The sequence below is a fragment of the Chelmon rostratus genome, chromosome 17, assembly GCF_017976325.1.
Source record: "Chelmon rostratus isolate fCheRos1 chromosome 17, fCheRos1.pri, whole genome shotgun sequence".
NCBI lineage: Eukaryota > Metazoa > Chordata > Actinopteri > Chaetodontiformes > Chaetodontidae > Chelmon > Chelmon rostratus.
Window position 1 is genome coordinate 6,162,579 of NC_055674.1, and position 24,607 is coordinate 6,187,185.

Genomic DNA, 24,607 nt, shown 5'->3' on the forward strand with positions numbered 1-24,607 from the left:
CAGGTTTCATGACCCTGAACAAAATAAGCATTTAATGAAAATAAGGAATGGATGCAGAAAGTATGCCATTAAAGAGCTAAAACTCAGTGACGTCTCGGGTCGAGCAGTTCAAGGTTCTTAACAATGCTTGGGAGTCGTAGAAATTTGAAAGAGGTTCAAGGCCTGCTGTTATCTGTCCTACAGACTCTGGGACAGCAGCCAAGCTGATGCCATCTCAAGGCGAGGAACGCAACAAAATGGCAGGAAATTCCTACTTGGTTTGCTCCCGTCAGCAGAAGAAATTCTTTCAAATCAGGCAGCTGAAATGTTGTATAAGGCTGCAAGCTCTTCTTCTTGACTTCAGCTGTGGGAGAATGCACATGGGATGGCAACCAGATAAAATGCAGGAACTGTGACGGTTCAAATGCCTTAAAAAACCATTACACGAGGTTTGTTGACAACATCAGTGAATAAGCCAGGAAATAAAGTCAAATTTCGTACGTTCTGGATGACATTACCTGAGAAAGTAGAGAAGAATTAATCCAAACCCAGCACCATGTTCAGTGTTTCTTAACAGCTTATAATAGGTAGATGTTCATAAGCACAAGACTTTACACAAATTCTGATTAGAGTTTGTCGCCACCTACTGAAAATTCACTCACATGCACATGATGATGAATGGTCACAACATATTTTCCAGTCGCTGCTGAAATCATGCATTATAGAGCATTTCTACTGAATAATAGACACTCCTGGACCTGAGCTTTAGTTGGAGTTTCTTGTTTTAAAATGGGCCCCTAAAATGAATCCCTTTAGTTTCCTCTCAGTGCAACTGTTTAATTTGCAGATTTCCCTTTGTTTGACTCGCCTAATCCAAATCGAGTGACCACAGATGACAGGACTTAAAGCTATTATTAGTTTAGACATCAAAAAACGTGTCTTAGTTTGAGTCTCCTGAAACCATTGATTTACACACCATTTAAAATTTTTGAGCATGGAAGTTCATTCTCAATGATCTCAACTCAAAGGTCCACTTACCAACTTTTTCAGAGCTTTCACCATCTGATGCTCAGATTATCACACATTTGAAGATTTTCACTGGCACTGCTGAATCCTTAAACCTAAAACAACAGCTTCCCTCAACAGAAGCAGGAAAAGGATGCCAGTCTCCAAATCAAAGACCTTTAATCAAAGACTTAGTGACTTCCCTCCCTGATCACTCAAACTCAAGCCCATTGTGCTCTTTTCTGGCCACTCTCAGCCTTATTGTCTTGATGTGGTCAAACGAGCAGCCAGCGGTCACTGTGACTTTATTCATGGTGGTTGAGGACTGCTATGATGATGTTTTGCTGCCACCTGCTGCTCATATTAGTCATGCAAGTCAAAGGATAAAATGGTGTAGTGGCATTGAGTTGTTTTTCTGAGCATTTTTATTGTTATTAATCAATTTAAACAAATAATTGCATGCAACCTCAGAGCAGCTGCAGAAAGTCTAGTGTGGAAGTTCAATAATACATTTAATTTACCGTTTATCATACATGCCACTGGATGTAAAGACGAGTCCTTCGTGATGGCAGCAATGTTTCCCACGTCTCAGCAGAAAAACTCAAACTACAAGGACATGAGAAAAAAAACAGGGGTAGTCCAGGTGGCTGATAACAGCAAGATGTTTAGGATTAACTGGCCTTGCAATTACGAATGATGTAAAAACACTAAAACGAAGAGTTTTCACATGCCTCCAGCTTATCCTCTTTTCTCCAGATGCTGTCTGTCGAAGCAGAACTTTAGTAAGCCAGACTCCATGGACAAGAAGGTGGTTCTGATCACAGGCTGCTCCTCGGGAATCGGTCTCAGCTTGGCTGTCCGGCTGGCCTCTGACCCCGACAAGACATTCAAAGGTGACCAGAGCTGTCATCGACCACTCGTGGTCTTTTACTGTAGTCCTTATGTGTTAAACCGTCCTCTCAGAGAGCTTGCGCTGGGTAAGGAACAGTAGGTGTTAAGGCTAAGCCCACGGAGACACTCTCCAATAGTGTTTTTAGTGCTATATATGATAGTGGGTGCATGCCTTTTTATGTTCATATCAAACCATGCCACTAAGTGTTGCTCTCTGTTTGCTTTCTGTTGTTCAGTTTATGCCACGATGAGAAACCTGGCCAAGAAGGAGCGTCTATTAGAGTGTGTGAAAGGCTTGCACAGGGACACCTTGGACATACTCCAAATGGACGTGACCAGCCAGCAGTCCATCCTGGATGTGAGGGACAGGGTTGTGGAGAAGCGTGTGGATATTCTGGGTATGCTCTTGAGCCTGCATGTGCTGATTAAATGTTGTTATTTGTGTGTGTTAATGGGCTTATCGTCTTGCAGTGTGCAATGCCGGTGTGGGTTTGATGGGACCGCTGGAGGTGCAGTCTTTAGACTCGATGAGGCAGATCCTGGAGGTCAACCTCCTCGGCACCATCCGGACCATCCAGGCTTTCCTGACGGACATGAAGGCTCAGGGCAAGGGCCGCATTCTGGTCACCGGCAGCACTGGAGGGCTTCATGGTGAGGAATCACTGAACGTTAGCGTTCCACACGTGCAGTTTTTGTCATGACTTGGTAGAAATTGCAAAAACAAATCATGTTGATGCTTGCTGCCATGCTTGAAATTGCCAAAATATCTCATGCTGTCTTGCAGGTCTCCCTTTTAATGAGGTGTACTGTGCCAGCAAATTTGCAATAGAGGGAGCGTGTGAGAGTTTGGCTGTCCTCCTGCAACACTTTAACATCCAGTGAGTTTTCAAGTGTGCTGCATGCTGCTTAGAGGCTCTGTTAACTGAAACTATTGATTAGGGCAGACTGTTGACTTGGTGCTTCATCCCGCAGCGTGAGTCTCATTGAGTGTGGTCCAGTGAACACTGACTTTCTGGTCAACCTGCAGAAGGCAGAGCTCGGGGATGCGTCTCTCCAACAGGTCGATACCCACACACTCAGCCTCTATGAAAAATACCTGCAGCACTGTGGCTCTGTTTTCCAAAATGCAGCACAGGACACTGAGGACATCGTAAAGGTTTGTCCGCAGTAAATCATAACTGCATTTGTGATATGTATCAGTGATGCTGGTGGACAGTTTGGGTATTTAAAGACTGATCTTGATACCAACATTTTTTTTACTGAAGCTAAACATAAAACATTTTTGTCTGAATATTGACGCATAATCTCGTATCAGTAGCTCTTCAGTCTCTCTGTGTTCTTGAAAACGAAAAAGGCAGCATCTTGTTTGTGCTAAAATGTTCCTGTGAGACCCTGAACACACAAAACAATTCTGGGTGTTTAAATGATCAGTGCATCACACCAGTCTGAAACATTCATTTTGGTCTGCTTTCTAAAAATAAATAAATAAAATGTTCACTAGCTGTGGACAGGGAGGAGCCTCCATCATGCTGGAGGTGGGTCACACTAAACTCCTCCTTTATGGATTATGAAACATTTGTATTTGCATGAGACAAAGGTGGAATGTTTACTCAGGTTCTGCACTTAAGTGGTTAAATAGTAACTTCCTCTATTCAACAGCTACAATTGCTATACTTTGCAGCTTCACATTTTACATACGAAGTCTATGGTGAGCTTATTACAATGTTACACAGAACACAGCAGTTATATAGTACTCACACATTTTTACCATGTTTATATATATTTACTCTGTGAGACTGTATTCATATTTTACTCATGTGCAATTCAAAAAGCACTGAGAAACTGATCCCTTCTTCACAAGGCAATATTTATTATACTTTTTTTGCATATAATGTAAATAATCTGTATATCTGATTTTATTTTCATCTTTTTTATTTTCTATTTGTTCTTTTTTCTACCTCTCCTTTCTATTAATCCTGTTGTAACAAGTAAATTTCCCTTGTGTGGGATCAATAAAGTCTTTTCGTATCTCCACCACATCCAACTACAACATTAAAACCTGCACACACATGCATGGAACGATAATAATTGTCCAACACTATAATAATATGACACAGACAGGAACTACTTTGCATATTAATGCTTTTGCTTTTGACTTTTTTTTTTTACTTGCTTTTTACCAAAAGTAAAATTTGGAATAACGTACTTTCACTTAAGTGTGTTTTTATACAGTTACTTTAACTTAGAGGACCAGAATACTGATTGGCGATTACAAAACAAAATGTCACAATAAAAGCACCTCTGCATCTCACTGCTGTGGGGTGTTTGTTTTTGTCTCCAAGGTATTTCTGGATGCCATCCAGTCACCCAGCCCTGCATTCAGATACTTCACCAGCGGAGTCATGCCACCTCTCACCAAACTGAAGATCACAGAACCAGATGGCTTGCGGTACATCAGTGCTATGAACAAAATTATCTTTTCATCGGAGGACCAATAATTTTCCACATGCCTTGTTTTCAGCCAGCTGCTGCTTCATGTGCAGACTTGCCTTCTTTTACTTTGAACGCAGAGGTTAATGTTCCGCTCTTTCACCTTTGATGTCTGATATAAAGTTAATACACTGACTCATTGCAGTTGCTCAACTGGAACGGGCAGTGAGTTCAGAGTCTTTCACAGCAGGGAGTGACTCCATGGTTCTATTTCTGTATGTCACTTATCGAAAGCTATATTCCCTATCACAATTATAAGATATAAATGTAAAAATAGACCATTTTTCTGCTTTGTGGAGAAATATGTGATAAGGATTATGCTTTGAGAGATACAACAGCTTTTGCATTCCTATGGTTTGATAGTGTTCTTGCCACACTGTTTTCATTGGAATGGCCGTGCTTCCGTTCATGTTTCGGGAAAACAGTCCAAGAATTTCTTATGTAATTTGTGACTGGCTGGTTTAGGCGAACAGGAGCATAGATAAAAATAAATAAAAAAAATAAAATCAAATACATGAGGCTCGCAGGAGTTTCACCACTGTATATTGTAGGTTGTATTTCTTTTCTAATGCTGAAATATTTCCCTTAAGATGCCCCCCGAGGGATAAAAACTAAAGTATTTGAACTCAGCTGAATAACGTGACTTTGGATAATATCTGCCATGCCCTCACTGCAGGCTGTACAGTTGTGCCTTAATTACTCTCTCTTGACACAGGAAGCAGTGACTATGTCATACTAGGGGTAAATAAGTGTCACAAGGAATATGTTGTAAGGAACACTTGAAAGGAAAACTGCACAAATTCAGTATTTTTCCCCTTGTGAATTTGCATCCATGGTAATGCTAGAAATAAATAGATTAATAATGAGGAGATACAGTACTTTGTTGAATTGGAACAAACACTTTCATTAAAAAAAAAAGAAGAACAGAGGAAAAATACTGCTTTTAACAGCTAGAGATGGCGTTATATATTTTTTGACATGTGGTGTTTTAATCCATAAAATATATCAAGTGATATTATATATTTTGTACTGCAGGGTGACATTGATCAAGACACACAGTCCAGTTCTTTGGCTGGTTTGCAAAAAGGCCTGTCAGTGATTGATACATCTGTTAAAGCAAATGAACTTAAAACACAAATTCAGTGACATCTTCACAAACCATTTAAGAGCTATGAAGAGTTACTAAATGAAGTCTAAACTGGACCTTTGAAGTTCAGGCCAGCTGGAACAGCATCGTTTTTGGATCGGGATGGGGCGGTTAAGCCCATGGGTGTGTTCTCGTATAACCTGAGACAGGTTAGCTTGTCTGTACGTTACGTTTCTACCTATCTTTGATAGGATTGACTGAGGTTCTTTAATCCCTCCCTGATCAAGTGGCCTAATTCCAGTCTGAAGATCCTGAATGGATCCTGCAACGCCAGTTCCGGCTGGGTTACCGCACCGCCACTTAATACTGCAGCACTAAGACGTGTCAGCATGATGAGGCTTAGACAAGGGCTGTTGTAAAATGTGCTAAAATTGACTTAGTTTTCTTGCTCTCAAAATGTAAACATTTTAGCTGCTGTGTGGTGATATTTTCATTACTGCAGTTAATCTGAATGGAGATGATGAGCAAGAACCAAAGTCCAGGCGCGTCACATGCACATCATGTGCTTGTTAACTGGGTCAACCACACAGCATCATTCAGACTTTGGCTTGATTAAACCGCGCAACACCCTGTGGACACAGCAGTGATTCAGTTAATATCTGATAGATAAATAATGTCATTTTCAATTAGAATATTCCATTTGTAAGCAGTCTGACTGACAGTTTCTTTTAAATCCTCTTGTTTCTTTTAGCAATATTACCTGTCCTCCCACCTCCAGGAATCACATATCATTTAGGCCTCACCTATCAATGGCATCCATGCCAACTTTTAAACTGTATCAACCCTCGTCTTTGATTGGCCAGAGCCAATGGCGCCTCCTGTTACGTCACCGCTGTAGTGAGTAAGTGGGGCGACTCATCGGTCGGAACAAAGCCGGGCTGCCGCCGCTGCTGCTGGGGTTGGAAGTACCGTCGTGTCTCCGGTAGAAGTTTTTAAACATTAACTTAACCATGAGCAATAAAACCACTCCGCTGCTGCTGAAGGCGCTGCTGGAGCTGTCTGAAGCCCACTCCTCAAAGCTTGTGCGAGGAAACATTAAAAGAGCAAATATCAGGTGAGTCCTGCACAGGTGCGTACAGGTAGGAGAGTAAATACTGAGTGAAGTTTTTAATCGTGCTCGTTTGGTCAAATTGATTATTGCGGATGTTTCTTTGAATTTCGGGAGATATTTTGTTGTTAAGAACTGAAGCTAGACTTGATGTCCAGTGTTTGAGAAGTGTGTGAGTGAAGCAGACAGACCTGTGGTCACGTGACTCTGCTCTGCCTCTTGTTGAAGCCTACCTGTGTTAAATTCAATAGCTGCCCGGTTTGTTTGCTCAGCGAGAAAAAGTGATGTGAAACTCATCATCAGCAGGGAAATATGAACCCAGTTTGTCTTCAGAAAAGTCTTATTAAATGTTTGTTTTTCTCTTAAAAGAGCTTCATAGCTCTGAATTGATGCTCAAAAGTTCAAACTGTGAATTTACTGCATTGATACTGTGAGTAAACTGTAAACTGCACAGGAAAATCCAATCACCAGATGGCGCTGCACCGCTCACTGAGTGAACCTGCCATGTTCTCTGTATGTTTCTTCCCATGTTTATTTATATTTTCTTTCCCTTCAGACACTTGGGCTCACTTGGGGCCCTGGTAGCAAGAAGGGCCAGTCTGCCTCTCTGCCCCGCCGCCCCCGTCAGCACACAGAGCCGCAGCTTCATCAACCTGGCGGCTCCCATCAGCACCCGTAGGATGGAGTACACCGAGTGTCGGACATTAGGGTGAGTGTTTTGAGGAGGAAAAACAATTAATCAATTAGTCGACAATCAGAAAATTAATCTGCAGCTGTTTTGAGAGCAAAATAAGTGGTTTGGAATTACATTTTAAGTAGAAATGATTGAACTTTTTTCTGTTTCCAGCTTCTGAAATGTGAGGATTTCTTGCTTTTTTTTTGTCTTTTATGATGGTACACAACATTTCTTTGGCAATCTGAAGATATCGCTCAGGGCTCTGAGAAATTGTGATCAGCATTTTTCACTATTTTCTGAAAATTTGCAGACAAAATGATTAATAGAGAAAATAGTTTGCTGATAAATCCATAATGAATATAATTGTTAGATAATTCTATTTTTTAATAATTTATGTTACTATACTTTTATTTTATTGTACTTTTAAGCACATTTTTAATGTCCTTATTGTTCATTTTATTATTATGACTGCTGCAATGTCAGGGAGTGTACTCGAAAGGTGATTTCATCTCATCGGTTGTGCTTCTGTCCTTGCGTGTTCAGATATACTGCAGAGCAGATGTACAGTGTAGTGGCCAGTGTGGACCAGTACCAGCATTTTGTTCCCTGGTGCAAGAAGTCTCGGGTCATGAAGGGACGAAATGGGGACATCCGGGCGGAGCTCGAAATAGGTTTCCCCCCCATAGTGGAGCGCTACACCTCTGAGGTCACCGTCGTCCCAAACCACAAAGTCAGGGTGAGTCCTCGTCTTGGTTGCTCCAGGCAATGACCAGGACGAATACCTCATCAGCACACGACTGGATTCTTGATTCTGTGCTCTATAACAGCTTGTCTGGGCTTTGACCTCATCACCTTTTGGTAATCAGCGATGAGTAAAGGTTAATTTCTTTTGAAACAGGCCGTGTGCACTGATGGATCCCTCTTCAGCCATCTTGAAACAATATGGAGGTTTTCCCCTGGAGCCAAAGACCTACCAGAATCCTGCAAAGTGGAATTCTACGTAAGTGTATGCGATGAGTATCTGGCAATTCCACACGTGCAGTAAGGTCACTGCAGCAAATATCACGAGACATTTAAGCAGCAAAACTAAAAACTGTAGTTATAAGCTTGACAGGACAGAGGAAACGGAATAAACAGAATTAAACTTTTGCCTTCTTGACAGCTCTGATGAGCTCAGGATGAATGCAGAGAGCTCTGCAATGAAAATACAATCGAAACAATGAAAGAATAACTTTTCCGTAGGATTGAGGGACCAGATTGCATGCTAGAAGAGAGACAAACTCCCAATCTCTGTTCCTGTACCATTTGTGAATGGATTACTGACTGAAAGAAGCGGAGAGTAAAATCTCATTATGCTCTAAATTTAGTCTCGAGTGGTGTGCTGGTGTCCCTGGAGGCCTGAAATAGCTGTCGGGGCAGGGAACAGTGTTAAGGAGCTGTTGACAGAGGTTTGACCTCCATGTTTGGCTCAGATTACCTCAGGGTCAGCCAGGAAGTGGTTCGAGTTCAGTGTTAAATAAGGGAGATTATCAATGAACGATTAAGGGAGGGAAGCCAGACTGTCAAAGACGACAAGATTTTAATGATCTGCAATTTTCTGCTCGTTTTTTAAGGAAAGTAAACACAGAACGGACAGATGTGGGTCAGATACTTTGCACAAAATCAACTGAACTCACAGTTGAATTAACTAAGAGTCTCACAGATGTTTCGCTGACATGTTTGTGCCCTTGTTGTGTTCTCTGTAGGTGTCATTTGAGTTCAAGTCTCTTCTGCACTCTCAGTTCGCCAGTGTGTTCTTTGACGAAGTGGTTAAGCAGATGGTCGGCGCCTTTGAGTCACGGGCAGCAACGCTTTACAGGATCCAGCAGGAGGTGCCATTGAGGCGGCGGTCAACATGAGGCGACCCCTTTGACCTCCCCTCCATCCACATCCACTCGGACTTTTAACCAAACCTGCCCAACCTGCTATCAACACTTGTCTTACACAGGAGACTGGATCTTCTTTTTGCACTCACTCATATCGTCTACTTGAGTTAAAATGCACATGGACTACACATAAACCTATTTATCTATAGCCCACACTCTAATTTATTGGCTTTCTTGTACATATATTTATTTTAGGGATAGGAATAAGTGCGTGGTTTCAAATGATCATGTTCAACACAAATGCTTTTTTGTTAAATTGTGGGAAAATGTGCAGTCTCCTGCTCAGTTCTGAGTTAAAAGTGTCCTCATGTCCAGCATTTTCTCTGTCAGTAGAATTATAAAGCTCTTATTTTGGTAAACCTGAGTCCAAGCGTGGTTTATCGAGCATTTTTCACACCAGTGTAGTGGATCATATCTGTAGCTGCTTCCTTGTTGTGTTTGTTTGTGTGGGGGGAAAAAACATGTGTCTAAGAACAGTTGCGTAAACACAGTACCAGTGACCTGAGGCAGCAGTCATGACGTCCCTCCCATCAGCTATTCAGCTTCTGAGAACAACCAGCATTACTCGGTGAAACTTGAGAAAGGACGTGGTGCTAATTTCACAACATTTTAACAGCACAGAGTACAAAGTATGAGGTCAAATGCTACAATCATTGCCACAAATTTGTCCCTGTTTGCCATAACAAGCAGAAAAAAAAAATCAGCACAACAGCACGAAGGACATCATGTCAGGATTCAGAAGTCAGTCCTGGTGGTGCTGGTGCAGACATACTGAAGACATGCTGCATGCAATAGGAGCTCATACAGTTTAAATACACAATGTTAGATATACAAAGCAGAGAATGTACTTAATGACAAACTATGCAATGAACACTTATTTAAACAGTGTGGCATACAGTGTATTTGAGGCAGTGAAAGCAGAGTTTTAATAACAAACTTTGCAAATCATTGACTTTAATCTTAATTACTAAGTGTGCTTTCAAAATGCACAAATAGTGTTAAACCTAATTCTCATTAAATGGAAAATAGATTTTAATGACACTGTTTATCAAGATAGTTTTAAATAATGCAACAAGTATGGATGACATTTCAAACATTGCACACTGAAAAAAAAGGAATCACCCCAAAAATGTCTTCATTTGACTTGTCTCAAGCAGACGATCAGCAATCATAAACTAATCGTGAGTCAGAAAAATCAGTGAAGCAAATTCATTGTAAGAGTCAGCCACACTGCTCAAATGAGGCAAAAAATGTCAAACACTAAATGTTTCAGCCTTAAATTAATGTTTGGATTCCAGTTCTGTGATTAATTATTATACTGGGAATTTGCCATGTGATTATTAACTCCAACAACATTATCAGTTTGCAACAACACAGAATATAAGTGTAGTAGTGCAATAATATAAATAATGATGTGACCTCACTTAACCTCCTTTCTAAAACACACTGCTTGCATTGTAGCAATACACAGACTCTAGTGCAGTCTGCTATTCAAGGGGCAGGGCTAACACATTGCAGAATGGCCTCATGGCTAAAACTGGTGTTTCTTGTTTTGCACAATGTCACATGAGGTATGTATAAAGGGGACAGACTCGGCAGAGAAAGACTGCACTGAAGCAGAGATTTCAAAACCACAAGGATGAAGAAGATCGCAGTCCTGATTTTGGCGTTCAGCTGCTGTCTGTGTGAAGCACAAGTTAATGAAAACAATGACAAAGTCTATCAGTGCTTAGGATCGACCAGCTGCTGTGACGTCTGCTCCCTCACTTCCATAACTCAAAACCTGGGAGCCATGGGAGAGAAAGTCACAAACATGGCGGAAAAAATAACACTCCTGGAGGCTAAGTTGCAAAATACTGAAAAGGACGTCCTGGAGCTGCGGAGCCTGACTGGAGGTAGAGCTCATGTTTTTATGGGTTATAATCATGGGATATAATTCTTCTTTTTATTGATTACTACATCTGATGTGTTTGTGCTGATTTCATGCCCCTCAGGCACACCTAAGGTGGCCTTTTCTGCAGCTCTCAAGGAGTCTGGCTCTGGAAACACTGGACCGTTCACCACCGCTACCCCACTGCAGTATAAGAGGGTCTTCTCCAACACTGGCAATAGCTACAATCCTTCAACAGGTAGTGTACGCTTGAGAGAGAAAGAGACAGAGAAATGAGAACTCATGAAATTCAAGCCATTCTCCTTATTTTGGCAGGCATTTTCACAGCAACGGTCAAAGGAATGTACTTCTTTCGATTCTCCATGTTCAACAACCTCAATCCTGTTCCCAACTCTGTTGTGAGCCTCATGAAGAACAACGTACGGCTGGCATCTGTCTGGGACACTTCAGGGTCTGATGGCAACGACATGGGCAGCAACGCTGTGGTCACCCCCCTCGAGGTGGGAGACAATGTGTTCGTGGAGCTCCAGGCGAACAGGGTGGTGTATGACGATGGCATGAACTACAACACCTTCAGTGGTTTTCTGCTCTTCACCACATAATTCAAGATTTCAGGTCTGCGTCGCCCTTCATGCTTTTACAGTTAAAGGAATATCTCACTTTTTTATACTGTTAACTGGTCGTTTGGGAAATTGAACATGTGATAATATGATGAAAAGATGATGTCCTGTGTATTGATTTAAGAGTGAATTAGGAAATGCAAATGCAATTTGTTTGAGACTCTGTATCCATGACGTCTGGATATAACATAAATATCAAGCTTTCTTTGCACAATGCCTGTATCTCTTTTCATCACATAATGTTTTGATTTCATAGTTTGCAGCTACAATGCACACATACAAACAGTGTGATTATTTGCACTGAAGGTAAAAAGGAACAGTCTGATTGAAAACACAATAGATGGTGCCTGTGAGGTTCTATACATTATTGTTTTGCATGCATACACAGAATCTATCTTTGAACAATAAGGGGTAGTAGGTCAGTTGGTCCTCTGTGCCAACTTTGCAGGCTTGTCAGCTTTCTAGAGGGTAATTAGTCAGTTTGAAACACCTGTATTAAAAAAATAAAAAGTGCATGTTGCTTGTGAAGATTCAAAATAGACAAATAAATGCCTTCTGTCCAAATTGTTTATCCCATGACAAAAAGAACATCTCTTTTCTGTAAATGTCAACATCAATCCAGAAGAACTGAACGTAAATGCATTCATAAAACAAGTGTAGTACACAAGATTCAGAAAGATCTTTTTCATTCTATTTTAAAAATACTGACAGTCATTTGTAAACATCACACTATTAATACTTCATCTACACGCGAGCCACATGTGCCTTTCAAAATAGAAGCACAGTACAAAATTAGTTGACTACAAGTAGACCACACCACAGGACCGCACTGGAAATGAGACCACGGATAACTGTAGATCATTCCAGTACGAAAAATAGGTTATTCACACTATCCAAAAATCCAAACTGTTAAGATTATTTTGTTTTAAATGTCAGCTATTCTCAGATTTGATGAGATGGATGATAAACACTTCAAACCACGTGTGATGATGTATAACATCCTGATTTTAAACAGGCAGTCTACTGGACTACCCCGTGACGGGGCCTTCTATGCTGTTGCACATGCGCAATTAGCTTTAGCTGGAAATGGACAACTTGAGCATTTAGCCTGTTGCGACTTGTAGAACTTAATTTTCAGTGGTTTCAAAGCGAGCGAATGCCTCAAAACATCATGGTCAAAGTAATTAATTGTAAACTGCATTAGCATTTAATCAGAGCTGGAGTTTTACAGTGTTAGACGTGGTATTTCGTTGTGTTTCATTGCTTTGTTGTGGTTAGCTGTTATAGATAAATGTGGACAAACTAGCCATAGCTGTCATGTCTGTCTACTAAATTCAAAGCCGTAATGTCACAGTCTGAAAAGTCTGCAAATTCAGTAGTTAAGGCTGGGGACGATTTCGAAATACAGTGGCTAAATTTCAGTTTCACATCCTCCTGTGTCTCAAATCCAAGACAACTGGAAGCAGTACGACCCAGAGACACATGGATGCCCTTATCAAAAATGCATCCTCATAGCTGTAGAATTTGCGCATTGTTTAATATTGATGTTACAGATGTTTTTTTCCGTGGTTCCCACCATTAAAAACTGCCCTGTGCCCTTGTAGACAACATACTTTGCAGATGAAAGCTGCAATGCAGACCCACGGGTCATTTACATTGCCCTTATTGTGAAAAAGCAATAAAACGAAAGGAAAGTGTGGAAACTCAGGTGTCTAGATGTCAAATTTTGTCTTATGTTACCACTAAACTGTACCATGCTTCTGTGTCAGTGGCCTGCAGGGGCTTTTTGTTGTTTTACCCTTTTATTATTTTGCATTGATTATGGTGACTATGACCCTCTTCCTAATATTTTTAGGCTCCTCAACAAGCCCATTTGTGGTTATTCCATGTCATGAACACTGGGCTCCTTGGATTGAGAAGGAAACCCACAAATCTGATGGTATCCTTAACACCAAATCCAAAAAGATGCCAACATCTGAGGTTGAGGGAGAACTGAACAGTGTGACTGCAGACCATCTTTGTGAATAGTTGCTCGAACAAAGTGTAGTTTATTTAATTAGGCTTAAGTGTATTAGGCCTAATTAAACATGATTTTAGAAAGCCAGGAAGGTAAAGGGAAAAATTCTTTTACATTTTGTTTTGGTGCTCAACTGTGCACAAATTATCTTTTTCAACCAGGCAAGGGTTGAGCTGCATATACTGATTCATTATGTCCTTCCAAAAGATGTTAAAACAAATGCATTGCTAACAACAATAACAATAGACTCAGATGAAGCAACTCTCCATATAAATGTGGAGACCTCTCTACAGGTGGATTGTACTGTTTACAGTCTGAAATTCAACCTGCATACAGAAAGTCCCAGATATTTTGCCAACCTTCTGTTATGTCATGGAAATATCTGCCTGTATGACTGGGCACATGCTTTGGCAACACACACACACAAATTCACAAGTTGCTCATGTGACATCAACTGGTGGCCCTAACAATGGAGAATTTGGCTTGTGAAGATTCAAAATAGAAAAAGAAACGACAGAAGGCATTTCCAAATCGTTTATCCCGTAATAAAAATAACAGCTCTTTTCTCTAAATTATTCTTCGTCCCACATATAATCAAAAGCATATTCAACATTGGTCCAGAAGAACTGAATATATAAAACAAGTGTAGTACACAGGATTCAGAAAGATCATTTCTATTCTATTGTAAAACTACTGACAGTCACAACACATTGATTAGTGGGTGAAACGGGAAAACTTGGCTAAAGCTATTGTTGAAAACTGAAAGTGTGGAAGTGTGGCTGTGGCTCAAAGAATCAGAGAAGTCAGAAGAAAATGGAGATCCAGCAACTGGAAAAAGGCACCATGACCCCCCACATAACAAACTCCATCAGAGTAACACAAAAGATCCACATGACAAGTTGCAAAGGCAATATATGACATAAAAAAAACAGTTATTTCCTCAACAGCATGGCAGCCTCCATGCACACACATGTTCCTGAGGAGAAACTTCATTGAACACAGAAACACAGCTTCTGGAAACCCAGTTAAAGTGAGTTCAGCAACACCAATGTCTGTCATAGGATAAAATGCCAAGGATTACTGTCATTTTGCTAGTTATTGGACCAGACCCTGCAAACTGATACATAAGGAGAGGGCTACCTATATTGTTGCCGACTGCCAGGGACTGCAGCTTTAGCAAATGCTCCTCAAGCAGGATATTCATGTATAAAAAAACCAAAAAAGGTTTATCCAACATTTTATGTCATTTTAAGTCAGATCTTCACTATGTGATTCAAGCAACATCATTTCAGGCCTGTTTGCTATTCAAAAGAAGTCTCAGCTTTATTCATATTGCCAGCTGGTTTTGAAGGGCATCTTTAAATTATTCACCCATGAGCCAAAGTAAGAGATAGAATCATGATTTTAGCTGAACATGTCGTTGAAGACAGTGAATAACAGTGAATCTTAGTCCCATGAAGAAATATCAACCTTTATCTATGCTCATAGCTCTGTAGCAATGTGCTTCTGTTCATATATTTTGTACATTAATAAATGCATACATTTCTAGCCACAGCCCAGGATGTACAGCTTGGTCCCTATTTGTAATAAAGTGACTGTACAATCCAACTGTTCAAGGCACTAAAGAACATTATGCTTATACATTTTATCTATGCGTACATAAATAATTAATTTACTCTCTAACAGTGAGCTTGGCTGAGCAGAATGTCTCCCCGTGGTCATTGGTGGCTCTACAGGTGTAAACGTTGGTGTCCTCTGGCCCAACTTTGGCTAGGACCAGAGTACAGCAGCCATCTTCCTCATACTCTATCTGCACTGTGGGAGACTCCACCACAGGCTCTTTACCACACAACCACACCACCTCTGGGTCAGGATATCCTGTCAAGATAGATGGGACAGGTGAGAACAGGGATGCATGTCTTTCAGCCTAAGTCCAAGTCTCAAGTCATTGCTTTTGAATGAAGGCCTCAAGAAAGTCATGTGTACCTGTGAGGTGGCATGACAGACGAGCACTGGAGCCCTGAGCTACTGTCTGGTCCTCCAGGCTCTGGGTGAACTGGGGCGGCCCCTGCATCTTGCACTCCAGGGACTGCAGGGCATGCTCTGCCTCCGGGCTCAGGGGTGAGTCTGCGGGAAGCCAGCAGGAATGAGGAAGTAGATGAAAGAGAGGTGAAACCCCAGGACTGCTATTCAGTAGGTTAAACCATGAAACTAAAATGATAATTATATAATAATTAAAGAAAGTGACTTACCCTCTCCAGGGCTGGTAGGAGATGCGCAGCTGTCACTTTTGGACAGCAGAGCCATTCTTTTCAGGGCCAACATGGCCTTACCTGCTTTCTATGGAACAAAAAGCATTTAAAAGTCTGGAGCAGAATACAAACAACATCACCTCAAACTCAAAGAATAACAAAAAAGCACTCTGCTGAGGCATCACCTTCCACTTCTGCCTGGCTAGAAACCTCTTCATCTTCTCCTTGGACAGATTCTTGGTGGTGGCAAGATCTCCGGACTCAAATGCTGCCATCCAAGGGTGGGCAAGCGCCTCTGCACAGGACATCCTCCGCCTGGGAAACACACAGAGTGAGAGAGAGTGTTATAGGTGGTAGCTGGAGGCTGTGCTGTAGCTCTGTGTTTATTAAATCACCTGGTGTCCCTGTTGAGTAAGGAGCTGATGAAATTTTTGGCCTCATCTGTAATCTCATCAAAGCTCTCCTCATCAAACTCCCACTGGGCAGCTGTGACCAAGGCCAGGGTCTCTGCATCGCTGTTACCCTGGAACGGGGACTCACCACTCAGCCTGAAGAGGACGACAGCAGTGAAATTATATGGACAGTTTCAACCGACGTCCACTAGGTGGCATTAAAAGTCAGTAAAACAGTCATATAAAAGAGTTGCTCAATCAGACCTAAGGGTCTACAGTTTGTTTCTTAGAGTGGTTATCAGTTGTTAAGGAGCCTTTTGACCTAGAGATAAATTGGATTAGGTCAGTTTGATGAACGTGGGCCCATCTGACTCCATCCTAGTTCCCATTCACTGAAAAAATCTGCTCTCACTACTTCAGATGGAAAAAATACGCCTGACACAATAAATTGCTTTAAGTAATGGTTCTACATCTTGGGAAATACTCTCACTTGCTTTCCAAGAGTTAGAAGTTTGATATCACTCTCAAGTATGTGGTAAATATGAAGCTACCACCAGCTTAGCACGAACTGGAATGGAAACACTCTGTCCAAAGGTAGCAAATCCATATACCAGCACCTCTAAAGCTTACTAATTAACATCTTTAGTTTGTGCAGTGTGTTGCAAGAATAATAGTATAAAACCACATGTTATGGTTTTATGTGGCAGGCTATTTCTTGGCTGGGTGCAGTAACTTCCTGGAATGCCAGGTAACCAGCTGAGATTCCAGCAGGTGCCGGCAAGTGTTACCTTTGGACAGAGCGAGTCGAGCTGTTTTCTCCCTTTGACCAGTCTTTGTGCTAAGCTAAGCTAACTGTCTGCTGGATGTAGCTTCATATTTATTGCCCATATTTCATCCAGCTCTTGGCAAGAGTTTCCCAAAATGCCAAACTATCTATTTAGTGTTGAAAGGGTTACACTCACAATATGTAACAGATGACCCCAATGCTCCACATGTCAGTGGCCAAATTCACAGGCTCATAGCTGATCACTTCAGGTGCCACAAACTCTGGAGTCCCGTGCATCACCTTCAGAGGTGTGTTGTCATCTGTTAAACAGAAATGCCACAATTTGGTATTGAAACGTTTACTAGAAAGGCAAGTAGATGTTAAAAGATATAAATTTCACGTACCAAGCCTGCTGGCTAATCCAAAATCAATGATCTTTATGGAGGTGCCAGTGGTGTCGGCACACACAATGTTTTCAGGTTTGAGGTCCAGATGGACTATGTTCTGCTGATGCATGTAGGCGATCCCCTCCAGGATCTGCTGCATGTAGCGAACGCTGGCGGGCTCTGTGTGTTCAAAGCTGTCGTCCACGATACGTTCAAACAGTTCTCCGCCTGCGATGCTACAGACAAACCACAGTGGCTACTTACTGGTTACTGTTTTACTTTTATGCAACCAGCATTTCCAGGTGCTGTAAGAATTCAGCCTCTATGGGCTTCCATGATGTTACTCACAACTCCATGACCATGACCATCTCAGGCCTGTGATCGTATGCTGCAAGGCACTGAACCAGTTTGGGGTGGTGGAGGTAGTTCATCAGCTCTATCTCTTTACGGGCGGCCTCCCTCTCCTTGGCCCGTCGGCCTTTGTAGAACTTTCCAGCGCACACGCGTCCTGTCTCTTTGTGGGTTAGCTTGAACACCAGGCCGAACTTTCCCCTAATGAAGAGACAAGTTTAGCCATTTCTATCTCTGGACATTAAGAAAGAAGATGTCATGGAGCGAGCCCATCACAAAATAGAGTGATAATAAAGCCCAGAACACGACCTTTCTACTTCTTCTCCTGTCAGTCAAGGGTAAAACAGTTGCCATTAACCACTGGTGTTCTCAAACCTGCATTGGCGTACATCTGTTGCTTACTGGAGTAGGACCATGTCTCTACATGCATGTATTTTAATCCTCCATCTGTTGCACTTGGCAGGATTTCCCCCCTTCATTAAAACCCACGCTCATAATACGGAAGTTTTTTTTCCCTTGAAATGTCAACTTCATCTCAAGCGCTATCTGATGGGAAAATGTTTTTGGAAAATGCGGTTTGTTCCTGAAAGATACTCACATTCCCAGTTTCTCATGCAAATTGTAGTGATCTGTGACTTTGTGGGAGGAGTCGATAGTGATACAGGTGAAGGCTTGAGGGGCCTCCTCTTCTTGCAGCTTGTCTGAATCTACACACAGACACAACAGCTGTGATATAAACCTCATTATATTTGCTCTATTTTCAAATGTGGTACCCATATCACCTCACCTTTCTTTTCCATCCTAACCACTGGTGACACTGGTCCTGGCTCACTTACTCCCACCTCGTTGTAGGCCCTCACTCTGAAGCAGTATTCCTGTTGAGGCTGCAGGCCAGTGGACACTCTGTAGGAGGTACTCTTACACTGGGCAGTGAGCTCGCTCCACTCCCCAGGTTCGGCACGTCCTTGGTTCTTTACCTCGACCACATAACCCAGGACGGCACTGCCTCCGTCGTAGCAGGGGCCCGACCAGGACAGCACAAGGCTGGTGGTGGAGACGAGGGAGATCACAGGGCAGGAGGCAGGGGGCTGCGGCCTCTCTGGTGGGATGATGATGCGCAAAATGCTCGAGCAACCGCACACTTACTTCACATGGTCCTGACAATGCAGTGTGTGTGTTGTCTTACCTATGACAGAAAGGGTGAGTGTGTGTTGAGCTGAGCTCTTGCGGTCCCTCACTACAACAGTATAGCAACCTGTGTGCTGTGGTTTAGCCTCTGCTATAACCAGCGTGCTGCTCAGATCTGTGTTTTCCGCCCGCAGCTCTGGACCATCCACTATCTGCAGACATAAAGTGCGCAAGAAAAAGAGACAGAGTGAGATGTTGATGGACAGTGGAGGCAATAACATTGGGATGGCAGAAAGTGGATGTTTTGTAATTCAGCATAAAAATGACAACACCTGTTCTTTGTTTCTGATCCAACACGACACTACAGGAGGACTGCCGTGTGAGAAAAAACACGTCAGCCGGGCAGTTTGTCCCACCTCGACCTTGACGTGTTGTGGAGGGTTTTCAAAACGTAGTGCTGGGCCTGCAAGGACAAAACAAAGTGTTTTGACTCCGAGCCTGCCTGCTCATTGTGGTACCACGGTCGAGCTGAAGGCCTAAAACCTCATTCTGGAAGGAAGCTTTCCAGTGTGGTGCGTGAGATAAAGACAGAGGGGCAGAGAAAACGCCTGGTAGTGGGATGGGTTTAAGTAATCTGTGGTTTAGGCTGTACAGGCTGGAAGTGTGTTACTTCCTCTGAGACCCTTATTATTGTAGCACACTGCAGACCAAGTGTCTCAAGTGAAAACAAATGCAAAACGCAGATGACCTACACCACACAAGCACAACCAGTCCTTGTGTAATCAACCGCAGTAAACAATGTTAAACTAGTTCTTTGAAGATGCCAATGCATCCCGCTTCCATGATATGTTTCACACTGTTTACTTAGGCAAACATTCTTAATGGAAGCAAACACAGAACGCACATTTGCTTGTATTGTATCCTATAGTCACAGTATGTGCATAATGAAACCATGTATTTACATTCGATCTGAAAACTCCATATATGAGCTGGAGTTAACATCATCTCTCACACTGTCAGTATTCAAATACTGCAGCATCAGGATGGTGAATTTGACTAGAGGCAATCTGATAAAATGGCGCTTAAATGGCTTTAGTAGCTACAGTTTATCCTCTTAACAGGCAGCCTGATGCTTAATTTATTGCCTCTCCCTTTCCAACCATCACTTACATCTAATTTATGAAAGCATAAACAACAAAGCCACCGTAAAAAAAAAAAAAAAACAGTTTGCCTTTCAGAGTGTGCACTCATAACAGACATTCAGACCTCATTATGTGAGCTCTTCATGCTTTTATTGTTGCAGCCTACTCCCTAGGGTAAAGTTCCCCCAGTAAATGGGAGCACAATAGCGTCGAGCCCGACAACATTATAGCAAGAACAAAAAAGAAGGTGTAGCTGCAGGAGCAAACCACAACAGCATCAGAAGCAGCTCACGCACAAAAAAGCAGACTCGGACAGATGGGTTACATTAATATTAATACATTAATATCATAGTGGGCGAGGAGGTTAAAAAATGATGCGTGTGTGTTTCTCACCTGTCCTCGAGTTGGCTCTCTTCTTCGGGATGACTTCTGCAGAGACAGATGAAGTGCAGGTAGGTTTTAGTGGACGTGGACAGAGGTGTGGCTCTGCTTTTCTGTTCTATGGCTATCAGTGTACAGACTCGGCAAGTTTCACTGAACTGTGCACTGTCCACTCCCCTACATGGTGTTCACTTGGGACTGAGAGCCTTGAGTGGGTGTATCAAAAAGCTACATATGTAATTCCTGACTGCTATACATGTTGCCCGACAGCCAATCACACGAGGAGTGGAAATGATGTGTTTCCTATTCGTTTAAAAATATAACATGGATGTCCGGCAGAGGTCAAAACAATGGTAAAGAGCACAAGATATTTTCTTGGTGCAACAAAACATGAAAGGAAGGAAGCTGCATTGTATATGTTGTTATAAGCAATACATTGACCACTAATATGGTCCAAACAGATCAAATCCTCTGCATTTATGTGTGAAATTAATCATTGTGGCATTACCTCTTGGAGCTGAGACTGGGCTAAGCTTATCGGAGCCTGTAGGGGAGCAAATAGATCCTCCGAACTTCTGTAGCTCTTCTTTGGGAGTCTGTGGTGACCTTCCATTCTCCATAGTGCTCTTGGATGCAGAAGTGGGGATATCTGAGGCACGATTCTGCACGCTATAGATAGTTTCAAAGTCTGGGTTGGTTTTCAGAAAGAGGAAAAGGAGAAGAGACCGCAGAACATCAGAAATGAAAGTGTGGCTCTGGGAAACTCCTCCCAGGTGAAAAAATACTGTACTTAAATAATACTATTTGAAGAACGCACTGAGTACACTTTGTGCTATTTTTGTCCCCTTCAAGTATACATAAGTGTACACAAATAGTTCATGAGTACCTCTTGAGTAATACTTGAAGTGTAAATATTATGCTAAATTGCCTCTTTTTTTTTTTTTACAAACTTTAAGTGTACTGAATGAATAAATTAAAGTACACTTTAATGTGACACCACCATATTTATAATATACTTACAATAAACTACAGTCTCTTATATATATGTTGAAATACCACTTTAAGTATTGCAGAACTAGTATATTCATTTTTAATACATTTAAGTAGAACTTAATGACGTCTATTTAGAAGTACACTTTTTAAAAGTACATGTTAGACATACTTCAAATTAAGCACAAAAAGTACAAATGTACTTGTAATGGCTTTTCGATACTTGAATTATTTCTAACACACACACACAAAAAAAATACTAATCTTTTGACCTGGGCTATTTATTCTGATCAGAGTAAATAACAGAATAAATATTCCATTACATGAAAGGTGCTGCATTGCAACTTACAAGAGGCAGAGTTCATAATTCTCAGCAAATTGTGTGATGAATGCATGAATTGCCTCTAATGTGCATTATAGTACCATCTCCAGTGTGTCCCAGTGTGTCCCACTGTGTCCCAGTGTCTCGCTCACCTCTGACAAACACAGCAGCGCAGCAGGATGTCTTCCCTGCGCTGTTTTCTGCCAAGCAGGTGTAAGCCCCAGCATCCTCCGGCAAGCACTCCGTCACCACAAAACTCAGCTCCCTGCCGTTGAAGGAAGGCTTGCCAAAACGGGCCACTTCACCTGCCCATAGGAGCAAAGAAACAAGCTAGAAACACTCCCTCCTACAAGTGTAATGGGCAAGAAAGAACAACGAAGAGAAAGCATGTGAGAAAGGAAGGGCTGACAATGATGCCGGATACAGCAGAAAAGATGCTGTTGACCTCCTAAACCCTGTTGTGGATCTGTCATTACAAATGCTTGGTGCTTGGCCAGGCATTGTTCAAACCTACATTTAGGTTTGAATTATGATAAACATCTCAAGGTCTCCAGAAATGCCAAACACCGCAGGCTGAGTTAAAGGAAATCAGGCAAAAAGACACAGAGTATGTTTTCATCTGTTGGCAAGGTGCAGATATAAAAAATCATCTGTTGGAATATGAGCTGCATTGTGTTGCAACAAGCACAAACAGACAACAGTATAGGCGAAATGTCCCAAAGTGTTGAATTTTGTGCCAGAATTTATAGTCAATTAACGCAAAAATTAAGAGGTGAGTTCTTGCTTATTTAATGTATGACAAAATAAAGTGGAAATCAGACACTATGTTTTGCTATGTTTGCTTTCAGTGAATCTTTCTGGGCCTTAGAGTACTGTGGATCACATTTGTCCAGCAGTGTAAATTGTCCCTGCTCACCATTGTGCAACCACGACACTCGGATTGGCTGACTTCCTGTGACAACCCCCCGCAGTGTGATGTCACTTCCTTCGTCCACACAGCAGTCCTGCAGGGGCTCTATGAAGACGGGTGGATCCAGGCGTTTACAGGAGGGGAGATTAAGAGACCCTGGATGTGGAGGAGAAGAGGTAAGGAGTCAGACACGGAAAACAAGATCAACACATGCACTTGTTTCTCATGTTAGCCTGCCTGCTTTCCTTTTGGTCTTCAGTACATATTTATAATGCAACATTTGACCAGAATATTTTGTGTCTTTACATGAATTCACACACCAACTGGTGCATGCTCACACTAGCCTTGTCTTACTTGAAATAACACCTGCTAGCAGTGCTGCCGACAGAGAGCGTTCCATCTTCTCACCTACCAGAACAGAACTTCTCTTTTTTTTGTTCTTCCTTTTCTGTCTTGTTAAATTTCACATGAATTCGGATCGCCACTGTCCTTAAAACCACAGCACGAACATCAATCCTCTGCTTCAAAATACATATACATTACATAAGCACGTCTAAGTCTTACTTTCAATCCAGTAATTTCACTGAAGTCAGAGCTTTTTCATTGAGTGGTATCACCAGTATAATTAAGTGCCTTTACAGAGACCTGTCAGGTGGAGTATAGTACCTTGACCGAACATTGTGTAAAAGTGGAACAAAACTGATTTTTTGTTATAATACCACGTAAAGCCATATACAGAATACTAGTTTTGGTTTATCGTCAACCTTTAGCCAGTGTTTACTAGGCTCTCTGTAAAGCCTGATGACTTACAGAGCACATGGAGCTTTTATTGGAGGGTCAGCAACGTCAGTCATAACTCAGGTGAACTAAAGGCTTACAGGCTGCTCTGAAAAACCCTCCGGTGGTGTTTAAAATGAAACTTTCAAAGCACTGCGATCAAGTTGACATAAATTCTGTTTTATGGGTCTCTGATAATTTGACATTTAAAAGCTGCTGTTAAAAGTTGTCATCTGACAGGCAGGTGTGTGTGATAATGTCTGTCCAATGACAATTCACAATGAAAGAATTCCACTGAGCAGGGGTTTGCAGTAAAAGTCACATTTTTATATCAGTAAAAATATAGAAAGAAGAGAGAGGAAGCGTGCTCTCAAGCTTTGAGGGCATGTAACATTTAGTGTTCAATGAGGGCTGTCATGGAAGTGAAAGATCCTCAATGCAGTAAACTATCAGATACTGAAACATGACAACTTTAAAAGCTTCAAACCCGAAGTGAGTGATCTCAGTTTCTCTTTTAACGGGAGAACAGGAGAAAAACTAAACAGATTTGTTTTTGCAGTGCACCAAACTGTTTTCAAGAGGCATCACCATGTTCTGACTTGTCTGCACAAATGCTGACATTAAAAACATGGTAAATGCTACCAGTGGACCTCAATCCAACACACACACCCCTGAATTATTAATTCGCTCCCTCCCTCTCTCGTGCAGCCTTTACCTGTGTCAGCACATTTATCTGGAGTCCTGGTGTCAACGGCTCCTGGTCCGTTTCCTGGTGCGGGCGATGCACAGGGCGGCTTGATGTGCATCCTGAAGGTTGACACATAACGCTGCTTGCTGCCATCCCCGTTCATTTCTGCTTAGAGCGTCCCGGCCTGTGAATAAGCAGCAGATAATTCACACAGTCATTTCCCAAGCTGATTATCACACTTCCTTGCTATGTCGCGGCTGCGTGGGCCTCTTCTGCTTGATCTGTAAAACCAACACTCTGCCTCTCTTTCAGCTCTGCCCTCAATCCTCACACTTCTCTGCACATGTTCGGGCCCTCTTTTCTCACCCTCCCCTGATCGACACTAACTCCACCTACATCACCAGCCTTTCTATTTTGTTTCGGCCTTCTCGGG

At 42.0% G+C, this 24,607-nt stretch overlaps 4 protein-coding genes across 5 annotated transcripts; 3 read left to right on the plus strand and 1 right to left on the minus strand.

Annotated features, from left to right (window-relative positions):
- Nucleotides 1-1,756: 1,756 nt before the first annotated feature.
- On the plus strand, nt 1,757-4,837 carry hsd17b1 (hydroxysteroid (17-beta) dehydrogenase 1). Its single transcript, XM_041957348.1, has 6 exons — nt 1,757-1,877; nt 2,112-2,273; nt 2,347-2,526; nt 2,660-2,753; nt 2,848-3,031; nt 4,218-4,837. The coding sequence occupies exons 1-6, from the start codon at nt 1,781-1,783 to the stop codon at nt 4,371-4,373; spliced, it is 873 nt and encodes a 290-aa protein (XP_041813282.1). The 5' UTR covers nt 1,757-1,780; the 3' UTR covers nt 4,374-4,837.
- Nucleotides 4,838-6,386: 1,549 nt separating this feature from the next.
- Nucleotides 6,387-9,525, plus strand: si:ch73-141c7.1 (coenzyme Q-binding protein COQ10 homolog, mitochondrial). The gene is made up of 5 exons (XM_041957426.1): nt 6,387-6,566; nt 7,117-7,269; nt 7,780-7,972; nt 8,135-8,236; nt 8,982-9,525. Exons 1-5 carry the CDS (start codon nt 6,463-6,465, stop codon nt 9,132-9,134), a joined length of 705 nt encoding a protein of 234 aa, XP_041813360.1. The 5' UTR covers nt 6,387-6,462; the 3' UTR covers nt 9,135-9,525.
- Nucleotides 9,526-10,734: 1,209 nt separating this feature from the next.
- LOC121621042 (complement C1q-like protein 3) lies at nt 10,735-11,886 on the plus strand. The gene is made up of 3 exons (XM_041957342.1): nt 10,735-11,056; nt 11,156-11,290; nt 11,368-11,886. Exons 1-3 carry the CDS (start codon nt 10,801-10,803, stop codon nt 11,652-11,654), a joined length of 678 nt encoding a protein of 225 aa, XP_041813276.1. The 5' UTR covers nt 10,735-10,800; the 3' UTR covers nt 11,655-11,886.
- A 2,325-nt stretch (nt 11,887-14,211) lies between these two features.
- On the minus strand, nt 14,212-24,534 carry mylk5 (myosin, light chain kinase 5). 2 transcript variants are annotated; one of them, XM_041956942.1, is made up of 17 exons: nt 24,202-24,534; nt 22,716-22,865; nt 21,952-22,104; nt 20,996-21,175; nt 20,500-20,535; nt 19,297-19,427; nt 19,023-19,176; nt 18,624-18,935; nt 18,435-18,543; nt 17,834-18,037; nt 17,504-17,721; nt 17,296-17,419; nt 16,337-16,489; nt 16,127-16,256; nt 15,942-16,029; nt 15,676-15,816; nt 14,212-15,567 (listed from the first exon to the last, which is right to left on the minus strand). In XM_041956942.1, the coding sequence occupies exons 1-17, from the start codon at nt 24,335-24,337 to the stop codon at nt 15,362-15,364; spliced, it is 2,625 nt and encodes an 874-aa protein (XP_041812876.1). In that variant the 5' UTR covers nt 24,338-24,534; the 3' UTR covers nt 14,212-15,361. The 2 variants fall into 2 exon arrangements, with proteins under 2 accessions (XP_041812876.1, XP_041812877.1); XM_041956943.1 differs by lacking the exon at nt 24,202-24,534 and having other exon boundaries at nt 21,952-22,108; nt 22,716-22,837.
- Between the last annotated feature and the right edge of the window lie 73 nt (nt 24,535-24,607).